General features: G+C 35.8%; 1 protein-coding gene across 1 annotated transcript in view; it reads left to right on the top strand.

The window, feature by feature from the left end:
* The window catches only part of TSBP1 (testis expressed basic protein 1), a 57,638-nt gene that overhangs the window by 7,292 nt on the left and 27,953 nt on the right, over positions 1-22,393 (top strand). Inside the window, exons 8-11 of the mRNA XM_032463517.1 lie at positions 17,531-17,551; positions 18,173-18,193; positions 18,807-18,827; positions 21,535-21,555. Coding sequence (XP_032319408.1) covers positions 17,531-17,551; positions 18,173-18,193; positions 18,807-18,827; positions 21,535-21,555 — 84 coding nt within the window. The remainder of the gene's footprint in view (positions 1-17,530; positions 17,552-18,172; positions 18,194-18,806; positions 18,828-21,534; positions 21,556-22,393) is intronic.

Below are 22,393 nucleotides of genomic sequence, written 5' to 3'. Positions count from 1 at the left end.
CCAAGGCCACAGGGCTTGCAAGCGACTGAACTTGGATATGAACTTAGAGTTGATTGACTCCAAATTTCATATTTAGTTCTATCTTAATAATAAATTTTCTGGTTATGGATCTTTAGTGCACAGTCTGCAATCTTAGCTTCCAGGCTACCCTTGTATTCTTAGGGAAAACTTGCATAAGTTAACCTTTTACTGTTGTCTGAATAAGCCATAATTTAAAATTCATAAAGGCAAATGACAATTTCTCTGACTTTCAAATCTCCTCTAAGGTAGCCCTATAAATCTCAATCATCCTAAGTTTCTAACTTCCCAAGTTCTACTAGTCTTCCCTCTGTCATTTCTGGACATAGAAATTTAAATTTGCTGGTCAATTTGAGACTATGGAAATCTTCTGACAGGAAAATATTAAGTAAGGTTATTATGTTAGTCTCGGTACATGAACTTTAGTACTTAAATCTTAGTTGGATTTAAATACATTCATACTATATATTAAAGTTGCAGTGATAATTCAAAAATTTTGAATGCACCGAATTTATTTTTAATGTTATTGTTTATAGCAAATGTAAGTGTAGCATATGAACGTGTTCAGCATCTCTTAATATTTTCTATCTTTAAAATAGCCACAGAACCATGAGAAGCAAGTAACATTAGTGTAAAACAGGGAAGATTTTGTGTGTTTGGGCCTTAATTCCCATCACAATGACAATCAAGTACAGAAGGAAAGCATTCATTTTCAGAAAAGGAACTGAGAAAAAATATACATGTTATCTTTACAGTTCTGGGTGGATCTTTCACTACCTATACTTTAGTAAAATATCAAATGATAATACTGTGCAATATTATGTAAGTCATTTCCAGAGTGTCAGTATTATTTATTTTTACACTTTCATGAAAATAATAGTGATAACATGACAAGTTTTTGTGTAACTTGCTTTGTCTCCAGAGCTTTTAGAAAGTCTATTTCCATGACATCACTAAGAAACAAGTTTTAGATCATAGAATATACATCCAATCACAATAAGTATATGCATATGTATTTATTATAATTTGCCGTATCTTCATTGAACTTGAATTTTCAATCAGCTGAGTACATAATTTTTCATTTCTTCTCTTATTTGGCCTCATCTTATTTTATAACTAATATATTGTTTTGTTTTAGTGTTTCCATGTATAGTTTATTATTTCTTCTCACTACACATTTACCTAAGTTAACCTTTGCTTTTTTTTTAACATTTTTTATTGAGTTATAGTCATTTTACAATGTTGTGCCAAATTCCAGTGTAGAGCACAATGTTTTCAGTTATACATGAACATATATATATTCGTTGTCACATTTTTTTTCACTGTGAGCTACCACAAGATCTTGCATATATTTCCCTGTGCTATACAGTATAATCTTGTTTATCTATTCTACATATGTCTGTCAGTATTACAAATTTTGAACTCCCAGTCTATCCCTTCCTACCTTCCTCCCCCTTGGCAACCACAAGTTTGTATTCTACGTCTATGAGTCTGTTTCTGTTTTATATTTATGTTTTGTTTTGTTTTGTTTTGTTTTGTTTTTAAGATTTCACATACGAGCAATCTCATATGGTATTTTTCTTTCTCTTTCTGGCTCACTTCACTTAGAATGACATTCTCCAGGGACATCTATGTTGCTGCAAATGGTGTTATGTTGTTGGTTTTTAGGGCTGAATAGTATTCCATTGTATAAATATACCACAGCTTCTTTATTCAGTCATCTGTTGATGGATATCTAGGCTGCTTCCATGTCTTGACTATTGTAAATAGTGCTGCTATGAACATTGGGGTGCAGGTGTCTTTTTGAAGTAGGGTTCCTTCTGGATATATGCCCAGGAGTGGGATTACTGGGTCATATGGTAAGTCTGCTTGTAGTCTTTTGAGGAATATCCGTACTGTTTTCCACAGTGGCTGCACCAAACTGCATTCCCACCAGCAGTGTAGGAGGGCTCCCTTTTCTCCACAGCCTCTCCAGCATTTGTCATTTGTGGACTTTGGAATGATGCCATTCTGACTGGCGTGAGGTGATACCTCATTGTAGTTTTGATTTGCATTTCTCTGATAATTACTGATACTGAGCATTTTTTCATGTGCCTATTGACTGCTTTTTTATGTCATTTGACTCATAAACTAAGGGCATAGGATTTTGCCTCCAGTTTCTTGCCTACTTGGATGTTTGAGGGTGTTGATTGGATAATCCTCTATAATAATGTTAAAACTACAGAACAGAAAATCCAAACTAACTTTTCTTCATTTTGTATTTTTAGAGGGATACAAAGGAAATTACAGTAAATATCCTCTTGTTTCTCAACAAGTTTGTTTCCCGTTAGTAACATTTCCCTAGATTGTAAATACTTTGAGGAAAGAGAAATTCTATCTGTGTATATAAATACTAAGCAGTAAATAAAGTCTTCTAGTGTTGATTTAGGATGGCCTATCAGTAATTGAGAGGGAAGAAAAAAAAACAGAGAAAATGGTGAGTGTGAGAAAAGAGAAGTGATAGAGATAAAAGGCTAGAAGAAAAAAAGAGACAGAAAGGGAGAGAGGGATAAGGACAGAGAAAAATGTAACCGACAAAGTTTCATAGGAATAGCTACCATCTACTAAAAGATGAAACTCTGTAGATGAGAGGTCTGGTAGGCGTGGTCTCCAGTACCCACCACCAGGTCAGTGGATCTCCCTGGGCTTCATCTCCTGAGAGAAAGTCACGATGACTGAAGCTAATATGCAAAGGTTAAGAATCCAAATTCTGATGATTTGCCTCATGTGTCTGTGTGTGTGTGTTTTAGCACCATCAGCCAACTCCCTCGGTAAGTTCTTTGTTGTTTTCTTTCTACTGTCGTCTGGTTTGCAAGCCCTGTAGTTCTTGTATTTGTTATTTCTTTCTCCTAAAGAAGTTTTAAAAATAAAATTCAAAAATAAATCCACACCCCAGATTTGATAACTGATATTTTGTCACAATTCTCAACTGACAGATAATACAGAAATTTTTTGTCTCCATTCCTAGATCCATTCTACTCTCCCTTCTTCCTAAAGAGTTATAAATGTATTATAAATCTTTTAAGTTTATTTTCATGTATTTATATAATCTCTATGTAATACTGAAAAATAAATAGTATTGTTTTGTATGTATTTTTTTAATTTTACTAAATAGCATCATTCTAAAAGTATCATTGCAACTTGCTTTTATCCCCAAATCATGGTAATAATGAGATATATAGAAACTCTGGTTATGCATTTTAATTGCTGAATGTCCAGTTTACAAATATACATTATTTATTCTTTCTCCTACTGATGCATTCCTAATGTTTCCAATTTCTGCTATCACAAGTAATGCTGCAAAATGTTCTTAAGGAAGTGGAAAATAGTTTATCCAAGGTACTGACCCTGAAGTGGGATTAATGAATTACACAGTGTATGAACATTTATGTAAGTTAGGCACATTTTATTTCTTTTTTTCTTTTTTGGAGTGGGGACAGTAATTAGGTTTATTTACTTAGGTTTATTTTAGAGGAGGGACTGGCGATTGAACCCACGACCTCATGCATGCTAAGCATGCACTTTACCACTTGAGCTATACCTTCCCCTCTAGGCACATTTTACTTTTCTAAAAATTGTTTGAGTTGCATGGTAGTTACATAGGAGGCCCACCAAAATGTGTAAAAGTTTCCCATTTCCCTGCATCAATAACAACCTTAGATTTTGTCATACTTTCACATTATTGCCACTTGAATAAGTGTAAAATTTTTTAATTTGCATTTTCCTACTCACTTCTGAAATTGAGTGTCTTCTCATATGTCTGTTGGCTAGTTAGGCTTCACCTTACACAAATTATTTACTTTACTTATTTATCTATTAATTTATTGATATGTAGGAACTTTTTATGATTATGAAAGCTAATTATTTATGTTTTGTGTTCAATATTTGCAAATGTCTCCTCCAATTCTGTCTCTTAGTTTTAATTATAGTGACACTTAGAAGGTCCCCATTCCCCCTCCCTGTCCTCACATATAATTTATTGAAATATTTGTAAATCTTTGTTTTCTTTTAGAGTTTGGGGGGGTGTTTTTTGATTTTTACTTTTTTTGGCCTTTCTTATCACAAAGATGTTATCCTACACTTTCTCATAATAGTTTCTCTTTCCATATATAGAACTTTAATCCAAACTGATTTGTTTATACTTTGGGGGTTGTTTTTCGTTTGTTCATAAACATTATAGAGTCTAACTCTGAAAAATTAATTGCTCCAACTGAACATATTGAATCATGCATTCTTTCCCTACTGATTTGTAATACTTCCTTCATGATATGCTTGGTTTTTCCTTGGATTTTCTTCTCTGTTTCAATGATCTTCTGTCTTGCTGACAGACACTAAACTGCTTCCATTACTAAAGCTTTATGATAATATTTACCATGAGGAATGGCACATTCTCTCTCTTTGTTCTTTTTTTTTTCAAAAATACTTTGACTATTCTTCTACTTTTACTCTTACACAAGAATGTTTAGAATCAATTTCTCTAGTTCCATATGACTCACAAGACTCCCTTCAACTTCCCACTTCCTCTTTTTAGGACTCTTAAGATTACATTGGGCCCACACAGATCATCTAAAACAATCTCCCTATTTCAGGGTCAACTGATTAGCAACATTGACTCCATTTGCATCCTTAATTCCCCTGAACCATGTAACCTAACATATTCACAGGTTCCGGGGATTAGGAAGTGACCATAGAGAGGAGGAGAGAGGATAGACTCTATACCATCTCCTTATTTCTCTCTACTGGGTCCTCGATGACTTCCCTCAGATTTATTATTCACTAATTCTTTAGCCGAGTCTGTTTTCTTTGCTTACCCACCTAAACAACATTATAATTTAATGACTGTATTTTCTACATTTGCTATTTCCATTTTGTTCTTAGTCAAATACAGCTGCTTCTGACTAATGTTATTGCTATTTTATGGATTCTGTTCCTTCATTAGTATCTTTGAATATTTGAAACACACTTGTTTGAAAATTCCTTTTGAATTGCTCTTCTTACAGGTGTTGTCCCATTTGTTGTGGGCACTGTCTTATCACATCAGTAGGTTTCCTCAAATGTATTTTGACTTTAGTCTGTGAGCTCATTGGTTATCATTTGTTAGAGTTTCTCATAAACTCTGTTGTGCAATAATCCCATTACTACATGATTTTGTAGGCCAGTTTTTATAATAGTTTCTGCATGCACAGCTTCTTCCCTACATAAGGAGTTCAAATGTGGGTTCTATACCTGAACTCAGCTTACCTTGAGGGTTCTACCATTGCTGAAGACAGTTTCCAACCATGGCCTGGTGCAAGCAAGTAAATTCCTGGCATACTCTGCCTGAACAACAGGTAGGGATTAATGGTGTCCTTTTCACAGAAAATGCTTTGTGAGCCTTAGATATACAGGAAGATTCGTGCCAGGTTGTTACAACACATGAGGCCTGTGGCCTTGACTTTTGCTTCTGATCTGGTGTTGACAATCCAGTCTCCAGAAATGTAGGATATGTAGGTGATGAAACTTATCATTCACTATCAAAAGTATGGGCTCCCTCTTGAAATATGACTCTGGGACACTTTTCTTTCTAGTTTTCAAGCTCAGCTCTACATTTTAAATGTTTAAAAAATGTTGTGCCCAACTTTTCCCAGTGATTATATAAGACGGTAAAATATCCATCTTGACAGTGAGCCCCATTCCCTGCCTTGACTCTTTATCTTCTAATACTCAGGCACATCCTAATTTTTCTTGTTATTCAGCATCCCCAGAGGACAAATATGATTTTGGAAATTTAGAAACCCTTTTTTGAAGCAAACTGTAGTAATAATTTGGTGCAACAAAGGCTCTTTCAGACAAGAGGGGAAAAAAGAAAGAAAATTAAGGAGAGGGGAGAGGAGGAAGAGGAGAGACAAAGAAAGAAAAAGGGAAAGAATAAAAGCAGTAGGATCAGAAATGAAAGAAGACATGGAGGCTGGAAAATTTCCATGGACCGAGAAACTGGCAATCACCAAAATAGTGTTATTCTTTTACTAAAAGAGATTAAAGGATGGGCTGCATAGATCTTGCCATCCTGCCCTACCATAAGAGTATTACCAATGGAATAAACAAAGTCTGAAGTTCATACCCGAAAAGCAATCCATAGGTGGATATCCATCCTCCCACCACATTACATTGCAACTGACAACAGAAAATGGAATGTGACCCACTGCTGCCTTCTCTCCCATACCTCTTCCTAACATCATAGCTATGGGATCTCAGTTCTCCCTGAGACACACAGATCCCATTCTTGTTTTGTTTTCTTTTAGCACCATCTCAATCAAGTATTGGTAAGTTCCTTCACTTTTCTTCAATTCTGCTGACATTTAGCTGCATTTAATCAAGGGGATATTTCCCTAAACTGCCTAGACTTCTACTGAGGCACAGCAGAAGCTTGAGCTTCACACTTCTCCTATTTCTTTTTACTACATAACTCAGATACCTCAATAATCAGCCAGAAGTACAGGAAGTAAATGAAAGTTTCTAGTGGCTTACCATAATGACATGTCACCAAGAAACAGAAAACATTTCCAAACTTGTGTTGCTGGGAAAAAAGAGTAAAGAAGGAAGAGAGCAAAAAGTTAGTAAGAAAGATGAGAATGTAATGGAGATAATACAGTGTGTGAGACAAATGGTGTTAGCTGTCTCCGGAGAATTTCAAAGCTTTGTATGGCTGAGGGGAAAGGAAGCCTCCCTAAAGTTGTCCCCAGGTCTCGCTGGCAGCAATGCAGGAAATGTCTCATCTCCTACCTCCTTGAGCTGCAACTGACATTCAGGGTTTGGTGCTCCCGGGGATTCCCTGTTCTGATACTCCCAAAACAAGCAACAACAACAACATGTGTAGTTTTTGACCCAGACAACCATATGATCTTTTCATGTTTCTCTTTAGGAGAACAAAGGGGTAAGTTCCTTTTCCGTTTCCCAATTCTAATTCTCCTTGGTATATCACAGAACTGAGGATCATTCCCTAACTCTGCCTAGGTTTTGTCCCTTGTCTTCTCTTCCTTCCCTATAATTGAGCATTTTATCTGAAACTAACTTTGGAAAATAAAAAGTTCACTGATTTAAAAAAAATAATAAAGATAGGATTTAAATGGTTTTAGCTGGCTACGATGGTTTCAGCAAAATAATTATATCTTCTGTAACTTAGGAGGGAAGGAGAAAGAACGTTGTGAAGAGGGCAGGGAATGGGAGTAAAGGACAAGGGAGAGATGAAACTAAAGAAAACTTTGTTTTTTGAATCTATATTTACAGGTATTATAGTTGAGAAAATTGAAGTTGAGGGACAATATTTAACTTGCCCAAGGGCACATAACTATAGTAAAAGGTAACACTGAGGCTTTAAACACTGGAGTTCTTTCAACTCCAAATCCCTGTGCTTGTCCAATTACCTAGGACACCATTAAATATATTTAATTTTTTAATTCAAAGAATTTAGGAAATTATGCATATGTTAAAAATATTACTTTAATTTTTTAAATGTAATTGAAATTCAAAAGGTGTGAACTAATCTAAATCTCAAAATTATTTTGCTAGTCCAATACTGTGACATAACCCATCCCATAAATAAGAGTGTTTTATAGATATCTATATAGATAAAGGTATAGCTCTAGCTATATCTTGATAGATAGATAGATAGCAAGCAAGCAAGAAAGATATTTTAAAGGGTGCTTCTGGAAAACTCTAGAGATTAATAAAAAAGACCAGAAAAAAAACTGGAAGAGTTGATACATAGAAAAGAAGTTAAATTACTTTTTAAAAGAACAATCCAGAAAGAACAGAAAGAGAAGGAAATTATGTGAGGTATAGAGGAAAGTGCATTGAACTGAAAAACGGGAGGCTAAAACTGCCTATAATTTTTCAGGTACCCAGGCACAGACCTTTGCCTCTCTCAGCCTCAGTTTTCTTTTATTATAAAAGTAGAATCTTCCTAACATTGTCTGTCTTTGATTCTTGAAGCCATTACATTATGGAGAGGAGATTCCCCAAACTGAAAAGAGAAAAGTAAGAGGGAGGAATGGAAAACAGGGAAAAAGAAAGGTGCTGAATGATATCAGAATATTGGAAATACAGTAAATCTTGATACTCTCCCCAAAACTTCCACTCCTGGATAGTGTTCACGGGGGAAGAAGATTGGAATTTAGGGTGTGGTAACTACGTGCCTACTAAGGAATGGAGAGCCAAATGTATCCTGAGGGCTCAATTTCTGGAAAGACTCTTGGGAAATGGGTGAGTTATTCAAATCACTAATTCTAGACTGATTTGAACATTTGCTATTGTTCTTTAGCTTTACTGCAAGGATTTGTAAGTTTTTCTTGTTTCAGAATCTGGTATTGTAGGGCTTCTACACTAGGCAGAGGTAGTCTCCCTGTCTTATCTGCTCCCTGCTTAGTCAGAGTGACAGGGCTTAAGGCTCATGATTCTCCACCTTCTCCTTTATTAATTATCTTACCTGTCATTCTGATGCCACCTGTAGATGTGTTTTGTTTGACCAGCATAAAATTATTTTAAATTTTGGATTTGAATGCTTTAAGATAGGTGTGCATTGTTCAAATGGCCAACATTTGCACTACCTCCTATGACTAACAGATTCACAGTGATTCATGAGAATTGCTGGCCTGCTGACAGCAACAGAGTTTGTGACCTCCACAAAGACAACCAGTATTTCTGTTTCTGTCCAGTATGGAAAATTTAGTCTCTAGGAGAACTAATTCTGTTATTTTCATTAGGAAGAATAACCATAGAAACTGCACTTTTTTTTTAACTTTTTTTTATTGAGTTATAGTCATTTTACAATGTTGCGTCAAATTCCAGTGTAGAGCACAATTTTTCAGTTATACATGGACATACATATACTCATTGTCACATTTTTTTCCACTGTGAGTTACCACAAGAACTTATATATATTTCCCTGTGCTATACAGTATAATCTTGTTTATCTATTCTACATTTTGAAATCCCAGTCTGTCCCTTCGCACCCTCCACCCCCACCCTTGGCAACCACAAGTTTGTATTCTATGTCTATGAGTCTGTTTCTGTTTTGTATTTATGTTTCGTTTTGTTTTTTTAAGATTCCATATATGAGCGATCTCATATGGTATTTTTATTTCTCCTTCTGGCTTACTTCACTTAGAATGACATTCTCCAGGAACATCCATGTTGCTGCAAATGGCATTATGTTCTCGGTTTTTATGGCTGAATAGCATTCCATTGTATAAATATACCACAGCTTCTTTATCCAGTCTTCTGTTGATGGACATTTAGGCTGTTTCCATGTCTTGGCTACTGGAAATAGTACTGCTATGAACATTGGGGTGCAGGTGTCTTTTTGAAGTAGGGTTCCTTCTGGATATATGCCCAGGAGTGGGATTACTGGGTCATATGGTAAGTCTGCTTGTAGTCTTTTGAGGAATATCCATACTGTTTTCCACAGTGGCTGCACCAAACTGCATTCCCACCAGCAGTGTAGGAGGGTTCCCTTTTCTCCACAGCCTCTCCAGCATTTGTCATTTGTAGACTTTGGAATGATGGCCATTCTGACTGGTGTGAGGTGATACCTCATTGTAGTTTTGATTTGCATTTCTCTGATAATTAGTGATATTGAGCATTTTTTCATGTGCCTATTGATCATTTGTATTTCTTCCTTGGAGAATTGCTTGTTTCGGTCTTTTGCCCATTTTTGGATTGGGTTGTTTGTTTTTGAACATAGATGAAAAAATCCTCACCAAAATATTAGCAAATAGAATCCAACAGCACATAAAAAAGATTATACATCATGATCAAGTGGGGTTCATCCCAGGGACACAAGGGTGGTTCTACATACACAAATCAATCAATGTAATACATCACATCAACAAGAGAAAGGACAAAAACCACATGATCATCTCAACAGATGCAGAAAAAGCTTTTGATAAAATTCAACACTCATTATGATATAATCTCTCACCAAAGTGGGTATAGAGGGAACATATCTCAACATAATAAAAGCTATATATGACAAACCTACAGCCAGCATAGTACTCAATGGTGAAAAACTCAAAAGCTTCCCACTAAAATCTGGGACAAGACAAGGATGCCTACTCTCACCACTCCTATTCAACATAATCTTGGAAGTCCTAGCTACAGCAGTCAGGCAAGAGAGAGAAATAAAAGGGATCCAAATTGGAAAAGGAGAGGTAAAAGTGTCACTATATGCAGATGACATCATACTATATATAGAAAAACCCTAAAAGGTCCACATAAAAACTACTGGAGCTGATTGAAGAATTCAGCAAGGTAGCAGGTTACAAGATTAACGTTCAAAAATCAGTTGTGTTTCTATACACTAATGATGAATCAACAGAAAAAGAAAGTAAAGAAACAATCTCCTTTAAAATAGCACCCAAAGTAATAAAATACCTAGGAATAAATCTAACCAATGAGGTGAAAGACTTATACATGGAAAACTATAAACCATTGATGAGAGAAATTAAAGAAGACTTTGTAAAATGGAAAGATATCCCATTTGTTTATTCTTGTTTTTATTTCTATTGCTTGGGTAGACTGCCCTGGGAGAACATTTTTGAGATATATGTCAGATAATGTTTTGCCTATATTTTCTTCTAAGAGGTTTATTGTATCTTGTCTTATGTTTAAGTCTTTGATCCATTTTTCAGTTTATTTTTGTGTATGACGTAAGGGAGTGTTCTAGCTTCATTAATTTACATGCTGCTGTTCAGTTTTCCCAACACCATTTACTGAAGAGACTGTCTTTATTCCATTGTATACTCTTGCCTCCTTTGTTGAAGATGAGTTGACCAAAAGTTTGTGGGTTCATTTCTGGGCACTCTATTCTGTTCCATTGGTCTATATGTCTGTTTTTGTACCAATATCATGCTGTCTTGATGACTGTAGCTCTGTAGTATTGTCTGAAGTCTGGGAGAGTTATTCCTCCAGCCTCTTTCTTTTTCTTCAGTAATGCTTTGGCAATTCTAGGTCTTTTGTGGTTCCATATAAATTTTATTATGATTTGTTCTAGTTCTGTGAAGTATGTCCTGGGTAATTTGATAGGGATTGCATTAAATCTGTAGATTGCCTTGGGCAGTGTGACCATTTTAACAATATTGATTCTTCCAATCCAGGAGCATGGGATATCTTTCCATTTTTTTAAGTCTTCTTTAATTTCCTTAATCAGTGTTTTATAGTTTTCCATGTATAAGTCTTTCACCTCATTGGTTAGATTTATTCCTAGGTATTTTATTACTTTGGGTGCTATTTTAAAGGAGATTGTTTCTTTACTTTCTTTTTCTGTTGATTCATCATTAGTGTATAGAAACGCAACTGATTTTTGAACGTTAATCTTGTAACCTGCTACCTTGCTGAATTCTTCAATCAGCTCCAGTAGTTTTTATGTGGACCTTTTAGGGTTTTTCTATATATAGTATGATGTCATCTGCATATAGTGACACTTTTACCTCTCCTTTTCCAATTTGGATCCCTTTTATTTCTCTCTCTTGCCTGACTGCTGTAGCTAGGACTTCCAAGATTATGTTGAATAGGAGTGGTGAGAGTAGGCATCCTTGTCTTGTCCCAGATTTTAGTGGGAAGCTTTTGAGTTTTTCACCATTGAGTACTATGCTGGCTGTAGGTTTGTCATATATAGCTTTTATTATGTTGAGATATGTTCCCTCTATACCCACTTTGGTGAGAGATTATATCATAATGAGTGTTGAATTTTATCAAAAGCTTTTTCTGCATCTGTTGAGATGATCATGTGGTTTTTGTCCTTTCTCTTGTTGATGTGATGTATTACATTGATTGATTTGTGTATGTAGAACCACCCTTGTGTCCCTGGGATGAACCCCACTTGATCATGATGTATAATCTTTTTTATGTGCTGTTGGATTCTATTTGCTAATATTTTGGTGAGGATTTTTGCATCTATGTTCATCAGTGATATTGGTCTGTAATTCTCTTTTTTGGTGGCATCTTTGCCTGGTTTTGGTATCAGGGTGACGGTGGCTTCATAGAATGAGTTTGGGAGTATTCCCTCCTTTTCAATCTTCTGGAAGAGTTTGACAAGGACTGGTATGAATTCTTCTTTGTATGTTTGGTAGAATTCCCCAGTCAAGCAGTCTGGTCCTGGACTTTTATTTGTAGGGAGGTTTTTTTTTGCTAATTCGATTTCATTTCAGGTGATTGGTTTGTTCAAGTGGTCAGAGAAACTGCACTTTTAATCAAAAAGCACACAATACTCAGTATTTTGGCAAGATACTTGTCTTATAATTTTTTATCCACTTCTCCACTCTGAAAGTCAGTAAGTGAATATCTTTCATTATCCTGCTTATTTGTCTTCACCTAGACAAGGCCACAAAACTCTCAGTTCAAAATTTTCCTTTGTCTTCATTATTATATTACTTTAGGTCGGGAATAGAAATATATGATACATATGCCACCTCTGTTCACATCTTTGCCCTTGGCAGACATTAGTAATTGATCATAGTTCTCTTTCCTGCTCAGCCCACATGTAACCTAAAATTCTTCTCATCTCCAGGGAGTTGCTACTAATTGATCAGAATTAGCATACAATGCAAATATATTTGTCATTCTTAATATAGGTTAATATTCTTAAATTTTGAAAATCTGAAGTATATAGGAGCTGCCCTTTTAAAACTATATTTACTTGGTAGTGGACATGATAGTATGTTTCTTCAGTTTATATCATTTAGAAAAACTGATATCTCTTCCCAAGTGCTGGAGTAGATCTTATCATTTATGTGAAAAGCTACTACTACTCCCCACAAAACAGAAAAAACAAATAAAATCAGAGTCATAAATATACAAGTAAAACCAAGGATATATTGAATAGCACAGGGAATTATAGCCATTATTTTATAACTTTTAATAGAGTATAATCTGAAAAAAAAACTGAACCACTATGCTGTACACCTGAAACTAATATAATATTGTAAATCAACTGTACTTCAATTAAAAAAAGAATAAGAAACTACAAATTTTTCAACTTACAAAAAGCTTTCCTACTAACTATAATTTTTTTAAATAAGACTTCAGCACTTAAACATTGTTCAGCAAAGAGAAATAAAAATACATAAGGAATAAAGAATTGAACAGGTGAAAAAGGAAAAAGTGGGGAGGAAAAGAATTTGGAGGAAGAATTTCAGTGAAAATCTCTAGAACAGGAAAATAAAAGACCAAAGTAGGCTCTAAGTCCAAGTCATAATTTCACATATACATAAAACCTTTGGAATTCCATGGGGAAGTTAATTCACTTCATAAATAAACTTGCTCAGTAAAGAGAATTTTGACATCTTAAAATAAGATTGGTTACTTCTCAAGGTAGAAACAAGTTAGAGACTGCTGATAATCTCACTAGAACTTCAAAGGGCATAACTAAGATACTAAAGGACCTAAGGAATACAAAAAGATCATTTTTTTAAGTAAAACTGTTACGGAAACAACAGGCCAGCCAAGAAACAATCAACACTCGGAGGGTTGGAGTATTCATGTTTATTACGCCCGGCGGGCTCAGAATGGCTATCGCTCTGGGGCTCTGAGCACCTTTAAGACATGTGTGTGAGGTTTTATAGGGTAGATTACAAGCTTGGGGTATATTGGCCAATAAGGTGCAAACAGCTCAGCAATATCACAAAAAGGAAGCAGGGAATCAGTAAACCAGAACTTATCTAATAAGAACAGATCAGTTACCAACACGAATTAAACTTAGATTTACGAGTTAGTCCAGCAGAACTCAGATCAGTAAACCGACACTTGTTAAACTTAGATTTACAAGTAGGCCCAGCAGGAATCAGATCAGTAAACCGACACTTCGATTTACGAGTTGGCCCAGCCCGGCTTTTCCTTCTCAAAATCACACAGATTAACAAACCAGAAAAACACAATGAAATGCTCATAATTATGGCCTGTCACCAACATTCAGAACTTTCCAAATGACAGCAAGGAATAAGAAGGAAAACAGAGAAAGTAGAAGAAAAGTAAAGCAGAATACCTTAAATGCAGTGAAAACTAACTACTTTGCAGAATTTCATTCCTTTGTAGTCACTGAATATTTCTTTCCGTAACATTTTTAATACAATTTTTCAGCTTCTTATCCATTGTTACTCTTGAATTTTCACTACAGCCTTGCAGTATAAGTAAGACAGGAGAGACAATGTCCATTTTAAATATTAGAAAATTAATGTTTCGAAGGCTTAGTGACTTATCCAGTCATAGAGCTAGAGTAGCAAATCTAGGGCTCTCTAGTCTCTGGTCTTTAACCTCAAGAGTATTTTGTACCTCACACCTGGGGAGGAGGGGATAGGATTGCCTACACTCCATGTTCTCTGAAAATTTAAGTGAGATTATATTTGTCAATTTTCTTTTTTTTTTTTTTCTTTTGGCTTAAACAAAAAAATTTATTTCTCACAGTTCTTCTCAATTTTCGTTTATAGGTGATACAAAAGGCTTAAAAGCCACTCCAGAACCTTTATGTAAGTTCTCCCTGTTTCTCAACTCAGTTCATTTGTCTTTTACAAAGTGCGTACTACTGGGTGAGGGGTAAGGAGACACAAAGGTGGAGGAAAGTAGAACAGCTACTCATTATTTTACTGCTCTCCTTTGCTTTACCAGTGTGAGGAACTTGAGGCTGTTTTCAGGATCCCCCTAAGTAACATGATTTTTTTATTTAGCAAAGTGGAAAGTCTGCTAATAAAAAATAAAGCAATTAATTAAAAAATAAAATGAAACACCCTAGGGTTGGATGGAGTCATTTATGAAAAATAAACTTTTAGACGGATTTGACAAGAAGATTGTAAAAACTGAGAACAAGAAAAATAATTGCAAGGAGTATGATTTTATTGGTCTCCTAAGGAAAAAAAGGAGAAATGCAGACTACCTTCTTCTGCCTTCCATGTAAATCTAATATATAGAAACACTAGATCTGAAACTTCACGAAATGTATGTGCGATAGTCTCTCCAAACTTACTTGTTTGTGTTTATATTTCAGCTGGCACTGCTGGAGCTATAAGTGAGTCCTTTCTCAGCGCTTTAATTCTCCTGTGCTTTGCATCACTACACTGTTAGAATATGTAAGACACTCCTATTCCTGCATGAATTGTTTTTTAATCCCTCCTGAACAAATTCAGTTCTTTTCTCCTTATTCTCTAATATGATCTTAATAAACTAGGTGACTCTGTGAGGAAGTACTATCATTTTTAATTTCATCAAAATCTTGAGATTCATTGGCAGTTAGAAAGGTAGGAAGGTTCCTTTCTAGCAATTCCAGTAACACTCAGAGGAAGAGGGTAGTGAGTCCCAGTTGGCTGACATAGGATCCCCAGGGTATCGTTAATGGTTGTGTGGAATTAAACGTCCTGTTATTAACAAAGACTATGTCTGGAAGAAGTGTCCCAATAGCATTTTAAATGACATTACCACAAACATTTCTAGCAGAAGCACTGGAAGGGAATAGTGAAGGATGAGTGGGAGGCAGTTTATTTAGAAACGAAAAAAAAAAAAAAAAGTAAATGGAAACCATGATATACAAATGCTCTGAGATTTTACCTGTCCTTTATGGCCTTACTGCTTAAAGTGAGTCCAAGGAGCTGCATCAGCATCACCTTGGAGTTTGTAAGAAATGCAGAATCTCAGTCTAACACTCATTCCCAGAGCTACTAAATCAGAATCTGAATTTTAACAAGATCACCAAGTGGTCTCTGTGAACATTAAAGTTCAGAACCATTGCTTTACAGAGTTTCAATCCCTTTGCACTTAGAAAGGAAATAAGTTGAGTGCACTTGATCTAAGTTTAACCAGCTCCTCTATCCCTAAAGATTCTCCACACAGAGTAGCCTTAAAGCCAATGGCAAGAAAGATGAAACTCACTGAGGTTTAATTCATTTCTTAACACATTTCTATCTATCATTCCTGAGGATGTTCAGAGCTTGAGCACCTAGGGCAGGGTCAACCCTGAAAGGAAGAGGAAGAAGAACAATTTGAAAGTTAGGGCTCATGGCAAATCATACTCTGTGTCTACTCTTCCTGGAGCATGTATACACATGAAACATGATTAAAATAATCAAAAGTCAAACTTCAAACTGGGGAGGTATCACAAAAGCACATGTAGCTTAAGCCTAAGAGGTACAGAGGGGTGTGTGTGTTTTCAAAACAGAAGGCTGTAATTGATAAGCTTGTGCATCTAGTGTCCAAATTCTTTTACCCACTAACCATACCTATGAATGTCTTGAGTCTATCTAGAAGTTTTCTATTCCCTCTTAGATACTAAAATATTGCAGGCCAAGTTATTCTGTTGAATAAGGGAGCCAAGATCATCTACAAGAGACAGAAATTCCCACTGCCTCCTTCAGAAGATGAGGCTATGGATTCTAGCTCAACAAGTTCAAATTAGCCCAACTGGAAGAAAGGCAATGGCCTGGGTAATCCACTGAGTTATAAACAGGACACCCATCTGGGAGGGAACACTGACTACTGCATCCTTGAAGCTCCAGCTGTCAGATCCCAGTAGTACTGGGGTCCTCCAAGATGGGGAATGAAGAATGAACTTCATTTGCTCTTCCAATGAAGTGGAAATTTTAGCTCTCATGTCCCTATTTCTGATGTTTTCCCAGAAATAATTTCAATGTAAACTGTATTTTCCTGTGCCAAAGAGCCATTCTAATTAGTTCTGTCTTGTTTTTCCCATATTTTAGCTGGAGCTATTGGACCAATAAGTGAGTTCCTTCTCTGTTTCCTAATTCTGACATTCTTTGGTCTTCTGTGGGATAGAGGGCCCTCTCCTCACCATGGCGATTTCCATTTCTACACCTCTAGGCTTTCCCAATCGTGTTTATTGATTGAATTTGAATCTCCTGGCACCTCATGATGTCCAAGCCATCAAAAATAAATGCCATGACTTGTCACTGAGTTTAAGACAAGGGAAAGCCAAATTATTCATATTTTAAATAATGACCAGGAAAAAATTCTCTGAGCTGTGATAGAAAGAATCAAAACACCTATTTATGCGCTTTTCCTAAATTGAGGGAAGAGCTACAAGAAAAACAGTTCTAGGAGAAGGCAAAAGAATAAGCATGATAAAGACAAAAGAGGAGGTGTTCATGAAAAAAAGATAAAGAAACTGACATCTACCTACCCCTAAAGAGTTTCAGTTCTTTGAGACAGCTGAGGGGTGGACAGAGAAAAAAAGAGACAGAGGAATGGAAGTGAAAGAGAAGAGCCAACAACCTTCAGCCTAGGTTCTATATGCTCCCCTCTGCCATGGGTTCCTCAATGCTGAATGATTTGATCTGGTGAGAGGGTTAGGAGTCTTCCATGTTAAAATTATCTACAGACCTGCAGTAATAGTTCTCCCTCTGGCTGAGATGCTTCATGAATTCTTTAAAAAGAATATTGGTAGAATGAGAATTCTGTTAATATCAAACTACTGATTTTCCTCCTCTTTGTATTTCAGTGCAATTCACAGCACCTATTCGTAAGTATTGAATTTGTTTATCTACTCAAGTTCCTTTGATTTTAAGTATTGAATTTGTTTATCTACTCAAGTTCCTTTGATTTCTGACCTACAGGTCTTAAGGACTAATCTACCCTGTTTTCCTGATACCATGTTTCTCAACTCCCCTAGCATTTCTAGAAGAAGCTCTGCATGAAGCAGAGAGACTACAAACCCCATAGGCTATTGTAAGAAAATAGAAGAAAGGGGGGAAGGCCTCTTTTAAGCAGTCATAAAGCAATCAGCAAGGGAGGATTCACTGTTCAAGTAACAATAAGTACCTAACGGAATGAGAAAGAAAAAAAAGAAAAATGTAAGAAAAAATAGAGGCATTACAAATTAGTATGAAATGAGCCTTTCTCAATCCTCTCTAAAGAGTTTGAATCGTCACTGAAAACAAGGGGAGGCCTCCATTCCTGTAGATCTCCTGTATTATGCAACAGGAAACCTGTCCAAGGATTGCCATACAAGCAACCCTTGCTCTTCCTAGGGTTTTCATTTATGACACTCCCTCTAGAGTAAGTGATGCAGAATGGGTATTTTCTTCACAGTGGTGAAGCATAATGACCTCTCTCTCTCCCCACCCCACCCCTCATTTCTCAGCTGGAGCTACGGGACCTATCAGTAAGTTTGCTGTCTAATTCTTCACTGTAAAGCATTTTAATTTCATGCAGTATATTAAGGGTCCTTCCTTGGATGCCATGTTGGGATTTACAGAGCTTTGGGGTCCACATTTTCTTGACCTTTCAGTTTTCTTCTACCTAGCAAGTCATTAATGATCCTGTGAATGTACATTCCACTGCTAAATACAAACTATAAAGTAGAGGACAAATACTTGTAGAAGGTTTCCAGTGGCCTGTCAACAGCCCACAAAGGACTTTTAAGACCAGAATGAGATGGAGAGAAATGAAATAATAGGACAAAGAAAGAAAATTAAGTTTAAATGGAAAAGGATTTTTCTAATCTTCTACATGGGTTTTAACAGGGTAATATCTACTAGTACCTTTGCTACTTACCTCTCAGTGTATTCTTTAGATGGGAGGCCCTGATATCTATTACATTGTCTTAACATCCCTGCAAGAAAGTCAGCAACCCCACTACCCAACTACAGCTGACCCCAAGGTTAGTGGGAGAGATTCTTACTAGGAAAAGCAAATAAATGAGAACTATGGTCTCTAGAACCTGAAAGCACCTACTGATTTCTTTCATTTCTTTTCTCTTTTATTTATTTTTTTAGAGCTCTCTCAAAAAACCATTGGTAAGTCACCCGCCTCAAATTATAATGCCTTTTGGTCTTTTACAATGCTCAAAACATTAGTCTATTTTAACAATTCATGCCCACAGACTCCAGGATCAAATGTTTCCACCGCCACATTATCCCACCCAGAATTCCTAGAGATTAGATTCACTCAGGTTCTGCAATAAAAAGATATTAACTATGAAGTTGAAATATACAGTGAAAAAAATACTCCCCTGGGATGGTCTTTTCTGAGCTGTTCCCACTTCAGTATATAATCTAGGTCTTTAGAACCAATATATAATAAAAAAAAAAAAAATGTAGAACACAGCACCTGAACTTCTTGCTTTCTGTGCAAATGATTTCTCATTATTAGGTCATCTTCATTTTGTAAAATATGTAAATTCTAAGTTTCTTTTCATTTCTGATTGCTCTGAAAAGTTCTCTCCAGGACAGTTAGGTTCTATTTTCACCAACTTTTAGCAACTTGCCCTATTGCATTTTTCCATAGAAACATTACAAATAATGATTAGGTTCAAAGACACAACCATCCATAATTTACATGTTTATAAACTAAGAGCAAAAACATAACTTCACACACTGGATTATAGTACTAGCAAAAATTGAGAATTTTTTAAATTATAAAACTAAAGAATATGATTTGAGGTTCCTCTATAGTCATCAACAGAATGAATATGAGTCCTATATTTGTACCTAGCCATATTCTTTGAATGATTCCTATAATGCTTCATAGTTTTTCTCTAACTTTCACATACATTATTTTGTTGGATCTGTACAACATTCCAATAGTGGTAGGTGAAGCAGGTATTATACCCATCTTTAAAGACAAGGAAACTGAGGCCCTCAAAAAGATAAGAGGAGAAGTAGTTAGTTAATAACGAAGTTAGGACTGAAGTTTTGCTGACTTTTAGTTGACCTCTTTCCACTACCATACTGGATGTTATAAATGGGTTATTAGCAATGAATAAAATGAACTTCTGATTTTAGAACTCAGGGGTCAAAAAGGCCTATGGGGAGAGGAAGTGAGCAAAAGTACAATAAAACAGTAAAAGATAGAGAATGAAGATATAATTTAAAAAGAGAAAAATCGAGAGGAAATAAAAAGGAAGAAAATTGAAAGAAGAAAGATTAAGTGAATTGGCAGATTGGAAAAGAAAGAAGTGTAATTACTGTATATAAAATAGACAAATAACAAGGACCTACTGTATAGCACAGGGAACTATATTCAATTTCTTATAATGAGCTGTAATGGAAAAGAATTTGAAAATATATACATATAAAAAGAAAGAAGTATAAATGAATATAAATAAAACTGATAAAAGGAAGGAAAAGAAGGGTACAAGGGGTCACAAATTAAAAGTGAAAAAGAGGGGAGAAAATACAGGAAAACTAAAGAAACAAAATAAAATTTGAAATGATCATCTGTCTATTTAGGGCTTTTACCAAGAGGGTAGCTGTCCTAGGAGTCCTACTCTAGGATCAAGGGCACTTTTTTATAGATCAAAGCAAGTATTAAATTATTTTTTCAAAATACCTAAATTTCTAGCTTGTCTACAGCTCATAACCCAGGATACCCAGAATTGGTAAGCCACCTTCTAGCTTTTTTACACAGAAAAAAATCAGAGTTATAAGTTTGGTTCTTATGGGTCAGAATGGGGATATTTCCTACCATGAAGGGAGTGGCTGTGGAGAAGACAGATACTGCAATGCCCACTGGGAGGAAGGGTGGTCTTTTAGATTCAATTAACCATGCAGACTCACAAGAGTATCATAACCCTCACCTGGCACCAGTAGGACCTAAGACAGGAAGCACAGCCTGCCAGCAGGGCAGCATCAGCCATCCCTCTTCTGTGGGAGCATTCCTCACAGGTCTCTACAGACCCACCCAGGAACCATTCTCTTTGGTCTCCCATAGGCTGAGCGCAGGAGCTACCCTTATTTAGAAACTCCAGGAGCCAATATCTCTAAGAACTCCATACCTATAACCTATGGGGATCTCATAAGGAAGTGCCCAAATACATGGTCACTGCACTCAAGGAATCCCAAAGCTATGGCTTTCTAATAGGTATTTATAGTTCTCGCAGTTCATATGCAATTTACTGTTCAAGGATCATTCTTACGTTAAAAAAAAAATGTTGCCAAGTAGCATAACAGATTTATAATCTTTATCAGGTCACCAAAGGATCAGAGCTAGAAAATCAACTGAGGGCCAAATTTTCATTAAAAACTGAAGACTTTGTTGATCCTTTGCCCACAGCCACTAAAGCTAATCAAAGCAGTATTTAACTGTCAGTCCCCAATAAGCTGGAAGCTGTTAGCAGCTTAGATCCTGCCCTCCCTACCTTAATGCTTACCCCTAGAACATATTAGTTGGTCAGAAATATTTTAGTACAGGATGGTCCCTTGAAACAGTATTATCTTCTACTGCTACTAACAGGTAAGAAAAGATAAAGTTTCACTTTTTTCTTATGTCTGCCAGGTTGACAAGGATCCTAGAGAAACCCTCACCTCAGGCTGAAATATTGCAGTGTATTTTAATACTCCCTTTCCTCTGTAGTTAACATAGCTCCCTGATGTCCTCATTACTGATAATCACTTTTTCTCCCCTCCTCTACCTTCTAAAGTCCACCCCTAGAATAAAATTAATAAAAAATGTATTCTTCAACCAAACACCCATACTAATATGCCAATTTGGATTTCTTTTTAGTGCAAACTCCAGGACCTATTGGTAAGTTGCCTGTGTGTATTTTATTTATATATATATAAATATATACAAACATGCACACATATATATACACACATATATATATAAACTCATATATCATTCAAGTTCATAATAGGTAGAATAACATTTTTCTAATGGTAATAAGAGTGGTTTGTCAATAATCATTAGAAGAACGTTCTGGGGGAGGATGTAAGAAATGAGCAAGAAGACAAGAGAAAGATGGCTGAGAGAGTGAAATAAAAACGGCGTGAAGGAAAAAAGGTGAGGGAAAATGAAGGGAAAAGAATACAATTAAAATTTTACCTTAAACACCTATAGAGTAAGGCAACAATGAAGTGGTTATCTTTCAAACTAAAACAAGGTTAAAAGTCTCCTCGAGGAAGATCTAATTCTTACAGAGAGGCTATAGACCAGCAGCAGTGCAGTAAAAAATATTTAATCCTAAAACTGGGATTTAGTAATTCCTAGGAAACCATTTTCACTGTTCTCTTTCAGAAAACATCAGTGGTACATGTGTTTTTCATGTTCATCAACCACAATTTATGTTTTTTTCTATTTTTAGTACAATACACTGGACCTAGTGGTAAGTCTCTTATCTACTTCTTTCCTCTGGTGTTCTTTGATCATCAAAAATGTCTAGAGGGCCTGTTCTCTGTCCTAAATGTATCTATTGCCATAAAGATAGTGGTTTTAGACATGTTTTCATGCTTCCCAGTTTCCAGGAAAATTATTTTTTATAGAAGAAGAGTAAGAAAATTCCTCCAGTAATGGTCATAATGGCTTCTATAACAATATAGAATTTTCTAATGTAACAAAGAAAGAATAATAAGGGTAGCTTTCC

This window comes from Camelus ferus, chromosome 20 (assembly GCF_009834535.1).
Source record: "Camelus ferus isolate YT-003-E chromosome 20, BCGSAC_Cfer_1.0, whole genome shotgun sequence".
In the NCBI taxonomy this organism is placed as follows: domain Eukaryota; kingdom Metazoa; phylum Chordata; class Mammalia; order Artiodactyla; family Camelidae; genus Camelus; species Camelus ferus.
This window is presented reverse-complemented; position numbering and strand designations above follow the sequence as displayed.